At 56.1% G+C, this 14,917-nt stretch overlaps 1 protein-coding gene across 5 annotated transcripts in view; it reads right to left on the bottom strand.

The window, feature by feature from the left end:
* The window catches only part of PARVG (parvin gamma), a 28,235-nt gene extending 13,674 nt beyond the window's left edge, over positions 1–14,561 (bottom strand). For 3 of the 5 annotated variants that reach the window (XM_017850022.1, XM_017850025.1, XM_017850026.1), the window contains exons 1-9: positions 14,489–14,561; positions 13,940–14,118; positions 12,448–12,538; positions 9,235–9,299; positions 6,959–7,061; positions 5,593–5,733; positions 4,180–4,295; positions 2,750–2,805; positions 874–896 (exon numbers count right to left, since the gene is read on the bottom strand). In XM_017850022.1, coding sequence (XP_017705511.1) covers positions 874–896; positions 2,750–2,805; positions 4,180–4,295; positions 5,593–5,733; positions 6,959–7,061; positions 9,235–9,299; positions 12,448–12,526 — 583 coding nt within the window. In that variant the 5' untranslated portion in view covers positions 12,527–12,538; positions 13,940–14,118; positions 14,489–14,561. The other 2 variants (XM_017850024.1, XM_017850023.1) reach the window with 2 other exon arrangements.
* Between the last annotated feature and the right edge of the window lie 356 nt (positions 14,562–14,917).

Below are 14,917 nucleotides of genomic sequence, written 5' to 3'. Positions count from 1 at the left end.
ATGGGTGCGTGGGTGGGTGGGTGGGTGGATGGATAGGTGGGTGGGTGGATAGATGTATGGATGAATGGAAGCACGAATGGATGGATGGAGGGATGGATAAATGGATGGGTGGGTGAGTGGATAGATGAATGGAAGAATGGGTTGATGGATGCATGGATGGATGGATGGATGGATAGGTGAGTAGGTGGATAGGTGGGTGAGTAGATGGATGAATGGAAGAAAGAATGGATCCATAGATGGATAAATGGATGAATGGATGAGTGGGTGAAGAGCTGGCCAGACCACTGACAAAGGAATAGATGCATGAAAGAAGTAGCAAGTAGATCAATCAACTGACTGGTGAACAGCTCTGTCAGAAGAGTAGGTGCCACATTATTGCCCTGTCAGAAGAGTAGGTGCCACATTATTGCCCACTCACTATTGAGCACTGCCCACATGCTGAACACACTCACAAATTATCTCCTTTAACCCTCACTGCCAGTTTAAAAGGTGAGTGCCCTTTTATAGATGAGGAAACTGAGGCACGGACAAGTTAAGGTACTTGCCCAAACTTAAGTGGCTAATGACTGGGAAAACTGGTGTTTGAGCACAGACCACTGACTCCAGAGCCCACACATTTACCAGACTCCACCATCACCGCCTATGTGAATTATAAATCTCTCTCCCCACAGGAACGGTATAATGAGAAAGAGCAGCCAGCTCCATGATGGACAGACAGAAAGAGGGACAAATGAATAAGAATGAGGTTTGAGATACAAACAGCAGGCGACGGGCAAATGAGAGAATGCTCAGCAATTAACCCTCCATCAAGACTCGTCTGCATTAACACGCATCAGATAGGAACAGATTTCCAAAAATGAAGAAAGTACTCACTCGGAGGCTGGTCCTTGTCTGTGCTGTGCAGGGGGTGGAAAAAGCAAACAAATGGTTAAAAAAAAACCCTGCAAACCTACAATGTCTCAATATGACAAGCATCAGTGCTGGCAAGGTTGCAAAGAAACTGGCATGCTGTGGTTTTCCTGCCAGCTTTGTAGGTAGGGCAGATAGCAGAGAAGGTCTCTGCGGGAAGCAAAGGACAGAAACAGGTTCGTGCCCTTCCCTGAGGCTTCCACACCTAGAGACATTTGGATTTTGCTGGTTTTGTGGTTCCTGCTTTGTTCTGAGGGAGATACATCACACCTATCATAAAGTGCACAAGTCGTAAATTTACAGCTTGTGCGTTTCACACATACACACTTGTGTGATCACCCCCACTTACATGCTGCAGACCCTCCCAGCACCCCCCGCCCCCCACCGTGTTCTCCCTTCCATCCCCTCCCTCCCTACACTGACCACAGCTGCGATTTCTCTTGCCATCTATTGGTTTTGCCTGTCCTGGAAGTTCGTGAAAATGAAACCATACCATGTGTTCTCTTTTGGGTCTGGCTTCTTTCACCCCATTTTTTTGTTTTGAACAATTTTTTTTGGTTTTTTTTTTTTTTTTTTTGGTCAGGTTTTTAGATCCACCCCTACCCCATAGAAGAGAAGTTCTGTAGGTCCAGGGCAGGCCGAGTCTAACCACAGCCGTCCAGAAGAGAGTTGGACCCCACGGGGCAGAGCCCAGCAGCCTGGGACAGAGACCTGAGCTCAGCACAGACACCAAGGCTGCCAGGAGGGACAGACGCTGTGTGCTGTCCACACAGCTCCAGCACTAGCCAAGCCTTCAGAGGATGGCAGCCCCACCTGGCCAGCAACTTGGCTGCATCCCTGTGAGAGATCGTGAGTCAGCGTCACATGGAAGCCAGCAAAGGTGGACCTGCTGGCAGCTGTGCAGCCCCTGGGGCCCATCCCTCTCCAGGCCCCACCTGTTCTGCTCCACGGGGAACACGAAGGCCAGCCCCAGGGGCAGGGANCAGAGCCCAGCAGCCTGGGACAGAGACCTGAGCTCAGCACAGACACCAAGGCTGCCAGGAGGGACAGACGCTGTGTGCTGTCCACACAGCTCCAGCACTAGCCAAGCCTTCAGAGGATGGCAGCCCCACCTGGCCAGCAACTTGGCTGCATCCCTGTGAGAGATCGTGAGTCAGCGTCACATGGAAGCCAGCAAAGGTGGACCTGCTGGCAGCTGTGCAGCCCCTGGGGCCCATCCCTCTCCAGGCCCCACCTGTTCTGCTCCACGGGGAACACGAAGGCCAGCCCCAGGGGGCAGGGAGCAGGATGGCCACACCCCTGGTGGACAGGGAGCAGTATGGCCAGCCCCAGTGGGCAGGGAGCAGGATGGCCAGCCCCAGTGGATAGTGAACAAGATGGCCATGCCCCAGTGGGTGGGGAGCAGGTGGCCATGCCCCAGTGGGCAGGGAGCAGGATGGCCACACCCCCCAGTGGGTGGGGAGTAAGACGGCCAGCCCCTGGCCATGCAGGGGCCTCTAAGACTCTTACAGCTTTGCAAGGAAAGAGGAACATCCTGCTCATATTAGAGAGACAGATTCACTGGCTCCTGTGCCCCAAACCCAGGGGCCCCCACCCTAGAGAACAAAGCAGGGTGGCTGGGAGGGGCCAGGCAGGGACCTGATTGGAGGCTGGAATGAAAGGGGTCCTGTGTGCTACCGTGGAACTGAGGGGTCAGTGCAGCCTTTTTGGGTCTGAGAGAAAGCCACAGAGTGTGAGGGCCCTTCCCACAAAGGTCGGGCATATCTGCCCCGGCCCCGCCCTGCCCCCCGTCCACTGCTGTGAGCCCCAGCCCCACCCATGGGCCCTCGTCCTCCCTCACCTGTATTCAGTGAGCTGTTCCACCAACTTCTCTGACTTCAGACCACTCTTGGTGCTCTAAGAAAAATAAAGGGGAAGGAAATTAAATAATCCAGAAAACTGTGGGGCCCAAAGCAGCCCCAGTGTCCCATTTGCTCTGCATCATCTCTCCTCAGGACAGCCTCCTGGCTTAATTGTCTTTCTTCCCCAGGAGTCTTGAGGTTGGGGATGTGTCTGCCTCACTCCCCGAGGCATTCCCAGAGTCTCACGGCGGGAGGAGGGCCGTATCAATGGCATGTGGCTATGAACAAATGAATGATGAAGGAGTGAATCAATGAAGTCACCTCTGATTTATGTTGGCAGTATAGACCAAGGCACACAACTGCTTCGTAGGGAATGATAATCAATGGTTTTAAAAAACAGTAGAAGGCCAGGTGTGGTGGCTCATGTCTCTAATCCCAACACTTTAGGAGATGAAGACAGGTGGATGGCTTGAGCTCAGGAGTTCGAGACCAGCCTGGGCAACAGGGTGAAACCCCATCTCTACCAAAAATACAAAAAATTAGCCAGGCACAGTGTCTCACACCTGTAGTCCCAGCTACTTGGGAGGCTGAGGCCGGAGGATCACTTGAGCCGGGGAGGTGGAGGTTGCAGTGAGCCAAGATTGTGCCACTGCATTCCAGCCTGAGCAACAGAGCAAGACGCCATCTCAAAAGAAAAAAAAAAAAAAGTAGAAATGACTCTGACTAGGTTTAGCCAAACTTGGCTTATTCTCTTGGGGCAAGTCAGAGGTAAGCTCTCAGACACGAAGCCCCTCTGCATGAGGGACCCAAGGCTGGGCTGGGGCAGGGGGGTCATGGGAAGCAAAGAGCAGGTGGGGCCCCCTATTATGATGCTCAGAGTCTGTCTGGAGAGGGAAGCATGGGTTCCTGGGTATTAACTGCAGCACAGGCAGGCCACACGCTAGACAGAACATCTGAGGGTGGGGAAACCTAGGAAGGCTTCCTGAAAGAGGAGAACGGGGCACTGTCACAGTCATCAGTGATCTAACAAGAGACAGCACCCTCACGGTGACAGTAGTAGTTTTGCCTCAGGGGTGTGAAGGCTCCCTGTGGCTATGAACAGACGGCCACACATGGCTCAGGGATATAGCCTGACAACCCCTGGCCTCAGCCTCTGCCAACCAGATGCCCTTTGCTGAGGTCAAATGGAGCTGGCTGGCCATGGACCTCATGTCCCCAGGCCTCTGCCAGCCCCACTAGACTCTTATCAGCCTGTCCCCAGCTCCAGACAGCATCCCCTGGCCGTCCTGGCCGGATTCCATTTCTCAGGGTTCCCTGAAACTCACCCTGGGTGAACCCCGCCCCAGCCAACTCCACCCATGCAGGGTGGGCAATGAGGACCCAAGACGTTCAGCTGCTGCTTACAAATCCCTGAGGGCCCAGCTGCTACCTCAATGGTGATGACCTCCACCTGGACGTTGGTTGGGAGGGACAGGTTGGGCTGGAAGCGCTTGGCCAGGGCCACAAGAAGGTGCAGGGTGGACAGCAGGTCCTTGTTGAAGATGGCTGGGAAGAGAGTGGAGACAGGTCAGAGCCCAGGGGGCCGCCAAAACGTGCAGCCAAATGCAGCCTTCCTCATTGTCAGAACAACCATCTGCAGATGAAGGAGGTCTGTGTCCAGCCTTCTGCAGAGCAGAGATCTGGGGATACATGTTCAGAACCTAAAAACCATCACACTTCACCCCGTCATCCCTCTTCTTAGAATACAGCCCAGGGGTACGATCTACCTTGTGGAAGGAGCGCTAGACACAAAGATGTTCACTGCAGCACTGTTTACAATTGGAAAAAACCAAGTGACCTTGGGAAGGCACTGGCTGAACGATCATTAGGTTTCAGCTCAATGTGACTTAATTCAAGGTTGATTTCATCAACATCAATTACTGATTGTGAGACTTTACAGGTTGCGAACGCAGGCGCACGTGAGCCAACAAAACCTGGGTTTGAAAACTGACTCTGTTAAATCCTCACCGCCCAACCTTGGAGAAGCTGCTTAACTTCTTTCAGCCTCAGTTTTCTCACCTGGGATGGGGGTTGAGGGGATATAGAGAATTGAAGGGAAAGAAATCTATACCAAACTATGAACCAGGTGGGGTAGGGAATTTTAGGTGTTTGGCACACTCTTTTGTTTTTTGGTGTTTTTTTGATATGGAGTCTTATTCTTGTAGCCCAGGCTGGAGTGCATTGGCGCGATCTCAGCTCACTGCAACCTCCGCCTCCCAGGTTCAAGCAATTCTCCTGCCTCAGCCTCCTGAGTAGCTGGGATTACAGGCACCTGCCACCACACCCAGCTGATTTTGTATTTTTGTATTTTTAGTAGAGAAGGGGTTTCACCATGTTGACCAGGCTGGTCTCGAACTCCTGAGACCTAAGGTGATCCGCCCACCTCAGCCTCCCAAAGTGCTGGGATCACAGGGATGAGCCACCGTGCCCGGCCAGGCACACTCTTTTTTTGTACAAGCAGGGCCTGCAGATATTCCAATACTTTAATGAAATGAGAGTGAGGATGGGCTGACCATGGTGCTTGGAACTCAGCAGTGACTGTCATTCTCCACGAGACCGTTTGCTATCCTTGGGCTGCACTTTGCTGCAGTAACACCCTCCGGGGCACAGACATGTGCTGGGCTGTTGGCTGCTCTGCCAGATGACTGACTGTGGCTGCCCGAGGCTTCTACCTCCTTCCTGACTCCCAGGTTGTACCCCTGCTGGGAGGAGGATGAGCACGCCTTCCTGGTGAGAAGCCTGGAGCAGAAGGACCCCAGCGGCCCCACACTCCCCCGGGGTGGCCAGGTTGTGGCCCACGTACTCTCCACGCTCCACTTGGCTTGCCGCTCCTCCAGCTGCAGACTCCGGTTCACGGCCTCCAGCACCACCGCAAGCTTGTGCTTCTGGCTTGCGGCTGTCAGGGCGATGTCCTCTGCTTCCAGCTTGAGTGCCGCCAGCCTCTCTGGAGGCAGGAGAGGGTGGTGAGGGCCCCTGGCTGGGGGCAGCTCAGAGAGTACCTGGGGACCCTCCAGGAGGCTGAGCCTGCCTGGTGCTTCAGAGAACATGGGTCTGGAGAGCTCATTCTTGGTGTTGGACCCTGGGCCACACCCACAGCCTCAACCAGGTATGCCCTCCAGTTCCCAGGAATTGGTGGGGCAGGCAGGCCACATGATATGAGCAAGTCTCAGCCCCCTGAGCTGGTTGAGACAGCCCACCTCACCTTGATCAGCCTGTGCCTGCATCCCTTGCTCTTCTGCACAGCTGTGTCTACTTCATCTCTGCAGGGCAGTGTGGCCTTGTGGTTAAAGCCTACACTCCTAGGCTTCTATCCTGAACCCCCTGCTTCCCTAACCATGAGACTTTGGACAAATTATGAGCGTTTCAGAGGCTCACTTTAGTCATCTGTTAAATGGGGATAGTAACAGCACAGGGCTGTTCTGGGGATGAATTGCGCCTGCTACATGGGACATGACCGGAAGTGCTAGCCGCATGAGTGGAATTGTACAGCCCATCTCCAAAGAGCTCGGTGAACACTGCGGAGTCTGGCCCCAGGCGAAGTGCTGAGGACATGGAATCATGTCCTATCTGTAGGACTCCTATCTGTAGCCTCCAAGACCACAGTTGTGTGCAGAAGAGATGCGTAGACCAGACATGACCACACAAGGGCAAAGGGAGAGGATAACTCTGGGGCTTGTGGGGACACTTGCCCGGGGCCAGGAAGAGGCCCTGAGAATGCACACCCCCCAGCAAACCCCTTGGAGATTTCCAGACTGAGGAGGAACACGGAGGCAGGAGCCCAGCCCTGTCCCCAGCCACCCAGGACTGCCCGTTTTCTCTCCAGCAGCCTGGGACAGCCCGAGGGCAGGGACCATGGGTTCTTTTGTTACCTCCCAGCACCTCAAAACAGCAGGCACTCAATAAGTGTTGGAGAGGCAGTGTGGTGTGGTGGAAAGGTCACCAACCCAGGTGTCAGAGCCCCAGCCTGAGCCCCAGCTCGGCCCCTCACTCATGGGCCATGGACAGCGCCTCCATCTCCCCAGCCCAGGCCCATCTAGAAAGTGAGACAGGGGTCCCTAAACCCGGGGTCATTGTGGGGACTGAGGGAGAGAGCCCAGCTGTAGGGCCTGGAGGGGCCAGGTCAGGGGGATGGGGCCAAGGCCCAGGCAGCCCCAGAAACAGCCACTTACGGAATAGGTGGTGCAGGATGAGCCCGTCGAACATGTCTTCCTCCAGGCTGCGGACCACAATGTGCTCGGGGAGGAGAGTGGTGTTCATCCACTCCATCAGCACCTGCAGGCCCCAAGGGGACAACTTTTGGGGGGATGGGGGCTTCTCACCTGGCCCTACACTTGGCTTGGAATGCCTGCCTCTCGCCTGCCAACTCCTACCCATCTTTCAAGACCTGGTCAAATGTCACCTCCACTGGGAAGCCCTCCTTGATCTCCCAGGCTGAGTTAGGGGCCTGCTCTGGGTTCCTGCAGACTCCCTGCTTCTCTTCATCACAAACCTGAGCAGCGTGGGGCTGTCATTATCATGTATGAGGTTTTAGTACCAGGAACTAAACTACCATAGCAAATACCTAAAAATGGGGAAGTGGCTTGGGGAATGGAAAGAACTGGACAATGAACACTTGATAGAAAAAGCCTAGACTGCCCTGAAGAGATGGTCAGTAGAAACATGGATTTTTTTTTTTTTTTTTTGAGACAGTGTCTCGCTCTGTCACCCAGACTGGAGTGCGGTGGCATGGTCTCGGCACACTGCAAGCTCCGCCTCCCAGGTTCACGCCATTCTCCTGCCTCAGCCTCCCGAGTAGCTGGAACTACAGGTGCCCGCCACCACGCCTGGCTAATATTTTGTATTTTTGGTAGAGATGGGACTTCACCGTGTTAGCCAGGATGGTCTCGATCTCCTGACCTCGTGATCCAACTGCCTCGGCCTCCCAAAGTGCTGGGATTACAGGCGTGAGCCACAGCGCCCAGCCTGCAGAAATATGGATGTTAAAGGTGTTCCTACTGAGGTCCCAGGAGGAAATGAGAGACATGACACTGGACGTGAAGATGGAGGTGGGAATTGTAGCGATGCATCCATAGCTGAGAGCCCAGGATGCTGCAACCATCAGAGCTGGGGGGGAAGGGAGGAGACAGGGGCCCCTGAGAGCCTCCAGAAGGAGCTGATCCTGCCAACCCCTTGGTTGACGACCTCTGGCCTCCAGCACTGTAAGACAATAGGTTTCTGTGGTTTAAGTCATCCAGTCTGCACTCACGTTACAGCAGCCCTAGGAAGCTAATGCAGGGACTGCTGATGCCCTGCCCCTTCCTTGACTGGTACCTACTGGCCCAGCTCCCACCTGCAGCTCTGCTCAAAGCTGTCCCCACTCTGCTTGTGCTCAAAAGGTCAGAGTGCCAGGGAATCAAGACCCAGCCCTTTCTCAGAGAGCAGCTGTTCACTAAAGGTTGTCAGGAGGTTGTCAGGGGGTGGTGTATAAACACCCCAGCTCCATCGCCCCTCGGGAAGGAATGCTCTGAGCCTGCTCTATGCTGGTTCCAGGATACCTAGCAGGCTTCAGCCCCCAGAACCACAACCAGCTCCATCACTAACCATGTATTGGCCCCTTCCCTCCCATGACTCCTGGCATAACCTCCCAACTCAACTACTGGCACCCAAATCCTTGTCTCAGGATCAGCCTCTGGAGGAGCCTGAGCTGGTATGACGGGTCAGCACCCCTCCAGGTCTTCCAGGCAAGACCATGGATGGTGTCCCCAGTGCCAGGCACAGGGCTGGGCCAGGTGTGCTGGCCAAAGGTGGGAAAGGTGGATGGAGGGAATAGGAAGGATGATGGAAAATGGCCCAGAAAGCCTCTGGGTAGGGAAGATGGTGTAGGCCAGGAGGCCTCCCTGGAGGAGGCAACAGAGAGGCCATGTGGAGACTGAAGACACAGAGGCTGAGGGAAACAGAGGCCTGGAGCCCACCTGTGCCCAGCTGGTCCAGTGGCCATAGCAGCAGACCCATGACCAAGGAGAGAACTGAGCACGGGTGACCCAGGCCCACCGCCACCACCTCACCAGTTCTCCTACACCTTGGGCAGCCAAGCTGGGGAGGAACACCGGCTTAGGGGCTGGCAGCTCGTGTCAAACCACAGCTCCGTAATGGGCAGCTGCATGCCCCTGACAGATCAGGTCACCTGTCTAAGCCTCGTTGTCTGTCCTGTCCCCAGGATGTAGGGGACAATAGATTCCCCTCAAATCGCATGAGGTTGCTGGGATGGTGTATGTGAAGGCACACAGTTGGTGCTCAATAGATGTTTGTTCATGCAGGCTCTGTGGGTGACTTGCTCCATTCAACAGGCCTCCCAAGGGTCTTTGGGGGTTGCCACACCCCAGCCTGAGGTCAAGGAATGGAGGCCGCTGCCTGGTCTGCCAAGAAGAGGCACCCAGGGAAGTCAGGGCTATGGACGCTGCTGTACCTTCTGCAGTTCTTCAAATTTGGGGTCCTTTCGGGAAGTGGGTGGCAGGTATCTCTTCTTTCCTCCTGGAAGCAGAGTGGGTATGACAAGCGCGTGGGGACCCTGTGGGGTGCTTGGCCACGCTCCCTGCAGGTCACCCACAGAGTCTGGCACCACAGCCCCAGGTGCACTGGCCTTGCCACTTCCGCCCCAGCGTGCTTTCCCTCATTTCCCTCACAAACACCAGCTCATCCTCAGACACCGCGGCATTTATACTTTGAGACATGAACTCGGAAGTTATTTCTTGATTACTTGACATTCAAAGTGAACTAGGCAATACTATGTTTTATCTGGGAACCCTACCTATTTAGGTCAAGTGAAACCCCAGCCAGAGAAGGGAGGAGGTACCCAGGCTCACCAGGCTCTAAGGGGCAAAGGTGGGACTTACCCCAGGTCTGCCAGGCCCCTCCATGGCCCCTCTAGTAGTCAGACTCCCTGGGGCAGCCCTTAGAGGCCCAGCATCTGCCCACATTCTAGACTCACAGAACCCACAATATGTCAGGGCTGAGAAGGACCTCTGAGATCAACTAGTTCCAACGTACCTGGGGGGAAACTGAGCCAGCAGTGGGGACTGTCTTGCCTAAATTCACAAAATGCATTGTCTCTCACCTGACTCCAATAAAGGCTTTTCCTAGACATTCGGAAAACCTTCAAGTACTACCCAGCCCCGTGTCTTCTGACGAATGGGAAGGCAACAGCATCATGGGTTGATGTGCCCAGCACAGGGCAGGCTCTGGGCCAATGCTTGGGCTAGTGAGCAGGTGAGTGAGTGAGTGAATGAATGAATGAATGATGAACAAACGAATGAATGAAAATGGTGCTGTCCCTTCCTGGAGCAGACTTCCTGCCACTTGAATCATCCAATATCCCAGCTCTGCTTGCCAGAACTTTAAGTATCTTAAATCAATTGTAAAACAAAAAGTTCTTTTTTTCTTTTTTTTGTAGTAACTAAGTCCTACTATCCTAACTCAGCAACTTTCCTCAGGACACTTTCTAATCTTCAATGGTTTAAACACAGAATACCGGACAGTGAAGAAGCCAGCCAGGTGACTCTGGACCAAGCTTGTCCCCTCTGGGGTCTCACCTGCTGCACCAGCGACCCTGTTGGCGCTGGAGTTCTCGCTCCATAACACCTACTTAAAAGGTGGCATTCAGGGCTGGGCGTGGTGGCTCACGCCTGTAATCCCAGCACTTTTGGGAGGTCGAAGCGGGTGGATCACTTGAGGTCAGGAGTTTGAGGCCAGGCTGGCCAACATGGTGAAACCCCGTCACTACTAAAAATACAAAAATTAGCCAGGTGTGGTGGCAGGTGCCTATAATCCCAGCTACTTGGGAGGCTGAGGCAGGAAAATCTCTTGAACCTGGGAGGTAGAGGCTGCAGTGAACCGAGATCGTGGCACTGCACTCCAGCCTGGGCAACACAACGAGATTTCTGTCTCAAGAAATAAATAAATAAATAAAAATTAAAAGGCGGTATTCACAGGAGTTGGAGAAAGCTGCATTCTGTTCCCTTCCCTTCAATTATTTCACACGTTTTGTCAGCACATTTACGTGTTTGTGGTTCCAGGAATTCCAATGAGTTCACCTAAAGCCCTTCCCCCTGGGCCATCTGGTTGCTTCCTGCTGTGCTGTTGTTCGTTTCTTTCAGAGAACACAGGGAGGGGACAGCTCTGGGCACCTGCACCCATCCTTCTTTTGAGCCATCTCCTAGAAGGGAGGTTTCAGGGACTGTGGCCGCCAACCCCGCAAAGAGCTCATGACACAGAGCTTTGCTGAAAGGGTGACCCACACTTGTTGAATTGCTCCATCCTATGCTCACCCCTTTTGAAAGAGACCCACATGTGTGAGGGGAGCACATCAGGAGCCCCACACTCTGCAAAGCATCGCTGCCTGGTGGGCATCGCTGTGGGGTGGGCATCACTGTGGGGTGGGCATCGCTGCCTGGTGGCATAGCTGTGGGGTGGGCATCGCTGCCTGGTGGGCATCGCTGTGGGGTGGGCATCGCTGCCTGGTGGGCATCGCTGTGGGGTGGGCATTGCTGTGGGGTGGGCATCGCTGTGGGGTGGGCATTGCTGTGGGGTGGGCATCGCTGCCTGGCGGGTATCGCTGTGGGGTGGGCATCGCTGCCTGGTGGGTATCGCTGTGGGGTGGGCATCGCTGCCTGGTGGGTATCGCTGTGGGGTGGGCATCACTGCCTGGTATCGCTGTGGGGTGGGCATTGCTGCCTGATGGGCATCACTGTGGGGTGGGCATCGCTGTGGGGTGGGCATTGCTGCCTGGTGGGCATCGCTGTGGGGTGGGCATCGCTGCCTGGTGGGTATCGCTGTGGGGTGGGCATCACTGCCTGGTATCGCTGTGGGGTGGGCATTGCTGCCTGATGGGCATCACTGTGGGGTGGGCATCGCTGTGGGGTGGGCATTGCTGCCTGGTGGGCATCGCTGTGGGGTGGGCATCGCTGCCTGGTGGGTATCGCTGTGGGGTGGGCATCACTGCCTGGTATCGCTGTGGGGTGGGCATTGCTGCCTGATGGGCATCACTGTGGGGTGGGCATCGCTGTGGGGTGGGCATTGCTGCCTGGTGGGCATCGCTGTGGGGTGGGCATCGCTGCCTGGTGGGTATCGCTGTGGGGTGGGCATCACTGCCTGGTATCGCTGTGGGGTGGGCATTGCTGCCTGATGGGCATCACTGTGGGGTGGGCATCGCTGTGTGGTGCGTGTGGAACCCCAGTTCTGGGACCACCCTCCTTGGGCTCAGAACTCAGCTCCACCACTTGCTAAGAGTCTCCTGTTGCTGTGGCACATTATCCCTTGTGCCTCAGTTTCCCCCATCTGTATAAAGTAGGCAATGACCCCCATCCTTGGGAATAAACGAGTTGCTACAGGTAACAGGTGCTGGTGTAGCAGAGGCACACAGAAGGCTCCCAGGACGAGAGCAATCGGTATTCACCATCGTAATCCACACCGTCTCTCACCTGGAGAGAAGAGGTTCTAGCTCTGCAGAAGGTTCCAGGAGGAGGAGTTGGGTCAAGCATAAAGCAGAAGGCGGAGGCAGGGGTGAGCAGAATTAGGCACTCAGCTGACAGCTGGGAAGGCACTGCATGTCCCAGGCATGGCCAGGCTCGCTCTTGCCATGCAGACCCTCACCCTCCACCCTCAGACCCGCATGGGCACACACCTTGTGAGAGCATCTCCTCCGCTGGGGGCTCCACCCCTTTGGGGAGCTGCAGCAGGTCGTACAAGGACTCCAGCTCCATCACCTCCCAATCCTGTACAGAGGAGGCAGGAGAGGACGTCATGGTCTGAGAAACCCCAAAGTCACTGAGCCCCTCATTTCCTCTAGACCTAGAGGCAGAGAAGGAGGGTAGAAGCTGGGCTCCAGGGGCACGTCATCATGCCAGCCTAGGCGGGGGGTACGGGCCCTGTGAGAAAGAGCCCTTGAACCAACCCTTGCGGGGTGACGGGGTAGAAAAAGGCACAGAAGCTGAGGGCGGACACAGCCAAGCAGACTTGGTGGGGAAGTGGTCCTTCCTCAGGCAGGTGCAGAGCGGCTGCCCACCACGCTCTTGCAGCCCCCAGCCCTCTACCCAGGGACCCCCACCCCACCCCAGACCGTCAGGACAAAGCAGGTACAGCTCACTCCTCAGAGCTTGTCAGGTTGAGCTCAAGGGAAACCTCCCTGGTCGGCCTGTGTGGGGCTGGCTGAGGTGGATGCGTGGAATGGTGACATCGCCCATCCCATAAACCGGAAGGGCCAGGGTTGACAGGGGCACTGTTCATCTTCCTCATCCTCATTATGGGCAGAAGGCTGGGCTTGCCACATGCCCGGGACAGGGGCAGACCCAGAGGCCAGCCTAGCCCTCCTTCCGGTTCCCCTGGCTCACTTCCTCTCCCGCAAAGGCTTCGCCGGCTCGGCTGGCGCCTTTTGGCCTCCCTCTTCCTCCCTCTTCAGCCCCTGGGTCTTCTCAGTGTTTTCAAACTCAATCAGACATTGGGGTGGGGGATCACACGGCAGAAGTTGGTGGCCAGAGCAGGGAGCCCCCAGAGCTGTGGGAGACGGAGGCATTCACTCGACTGGAGCCACTCGTGTCAGACCAGCAGCCAGCCTGGGGTGGGGGACGCCAGACTCCATCCTGCCCTGTAGTGTGGAGGTGGTGGGGAACCCAACTGACTCCCAGCCCCTTAATCCCCAAGCTGAGGGCCATGGTCAGAGAAGACGAAAGCACCCGGCCTGGGCATCAGGAAGCCTGGGTCCCAGGCCAGCTCTTCCTCACTCATGCTGTGTGACGTTGGGCAAACCCCCTGCCCTCTCCGGTCCTGGATGCAAGCTTACAAGGAGGGCCTGGACTCGATGCTGCCCAAAGGGATCAGCAGCCTGGGCAAGCCCCTTCCTGGCCCTAGGGCCTCAGTTTCTTCACCTGGAGACAGAGGGGTTGGCTGAAGTTCAGGGACAGTAACTCCTCCGTAGAACAGGGTGGGAGGACTCCAAGCAGACTCTGAGCAGGGGCAGTGGGAGGGGCCATGGGGACTCAAGGTCCCACTTTACCGACTCCCTTCCCCAGGTGGCCTCGGCTGGGACTGCACTCTGGGATCCTTCCCAGGTGGTGTCTGGGCCCCTCCCTCCAAGACCTCCAGCACCCAAGTATGGTGGCCCCGATGCCAGAACTCACCCAACTGCTTTCTCCACGCAGGAAAACGAAGGCCTACTGGGTGCAAAGTGTGGTCCCTGGGTTCCGAAAGAAAGCAGGTTCCGGGTTCTTCTGGGGGCTTTGGGGACCAGGCCAGGAGGCAGGAGCCCCGCTGCTCACTTCCTCCAGGGCCCGCTCAGCCGGCAGGAGCTTCCTCCTCTCTGCAGCAGGGCCCAAGGGGGCGGATGTCATGAAAGTGAAGCTGCCACAAACCTCCAGAAAGCTCTGCCCGGAGCCCGAGCGCCCGCCGTGCCACCTGGGCCCCAGGGGTTCTGCAGGCCACTTAAACTCAATGCTTCCATTTCTCTCCCTCTCCACGCCTGCCCCAAATCACGCCAGTTTCCCCGCAGGCTGTTCACCTCCAAAATGGCAGCTACTTAGGCCAGAGCCTGGGGTCGACCGCTACAACCCACCACCAGCACCCTGTCGGCCTGGCCTCCACGCTCTATCCTGCACCGCCGTCCTGCCACCTCCACACCCCGCCCTGGGCCAGGACCGTTCCTCTCCGGGGACCACGCGGGAGCCTCCTACCTGGACTCTGAGCTGCAGTCTTCCCCACGCCCCCTGCCTGCCCCTGAGCTGAGTCTCCCACAAGCCCTCGGAGGAGTGAGTCACTTCCTGTCCCCACTCACTCAAACCCACCAACGGCGCCCAATAGCTCTTAAAATAAAATCCAGGCTGTGAAACCCAGCCCATGAGCCCCAGCATAAGTAAGCTGCCAGCCACACCTGCGTCCTCATCCCCCAACCTCTCTCCCGGCCACAGCGACCACCTGCCTCCCTGCCTTGTTATCTTCACATGTCCTGTTCCGTCCACCTAGAAGCCCCTGCCCCAGTTTTCACGTGGCTGAGTCTTTATCCTTCACACCTGCTTAAATGCCTCCTCCTCTGGGAAGCCTTCCCTGACTGCCCTCCCTGAAGTAGGTCCTCCCTATAATTCTTTACCATGGCCCCTGGAGCT

The sequence above is a fragment of the Rhinopithecus bieti genome, unplaced genomic scaffold, assembly GCF_001698545.2.
Source record: "Rhinopithecus bieti isolate Rb0 unplaced genomic scaffold, ASM169854v2 scaffold_33210, whole genome shotgun sequence".
In the NCBI taxonomy this organism is placed as follows: Eukaryota; Metazoa; Chordata; class Mammalia; order Primates; family Cercopithecidae; genus Rhinopithecus; species Rhinopithecus bieti.
This window is presented reverse-complemented; position numbering and strand designations above follow the sequence as displayed.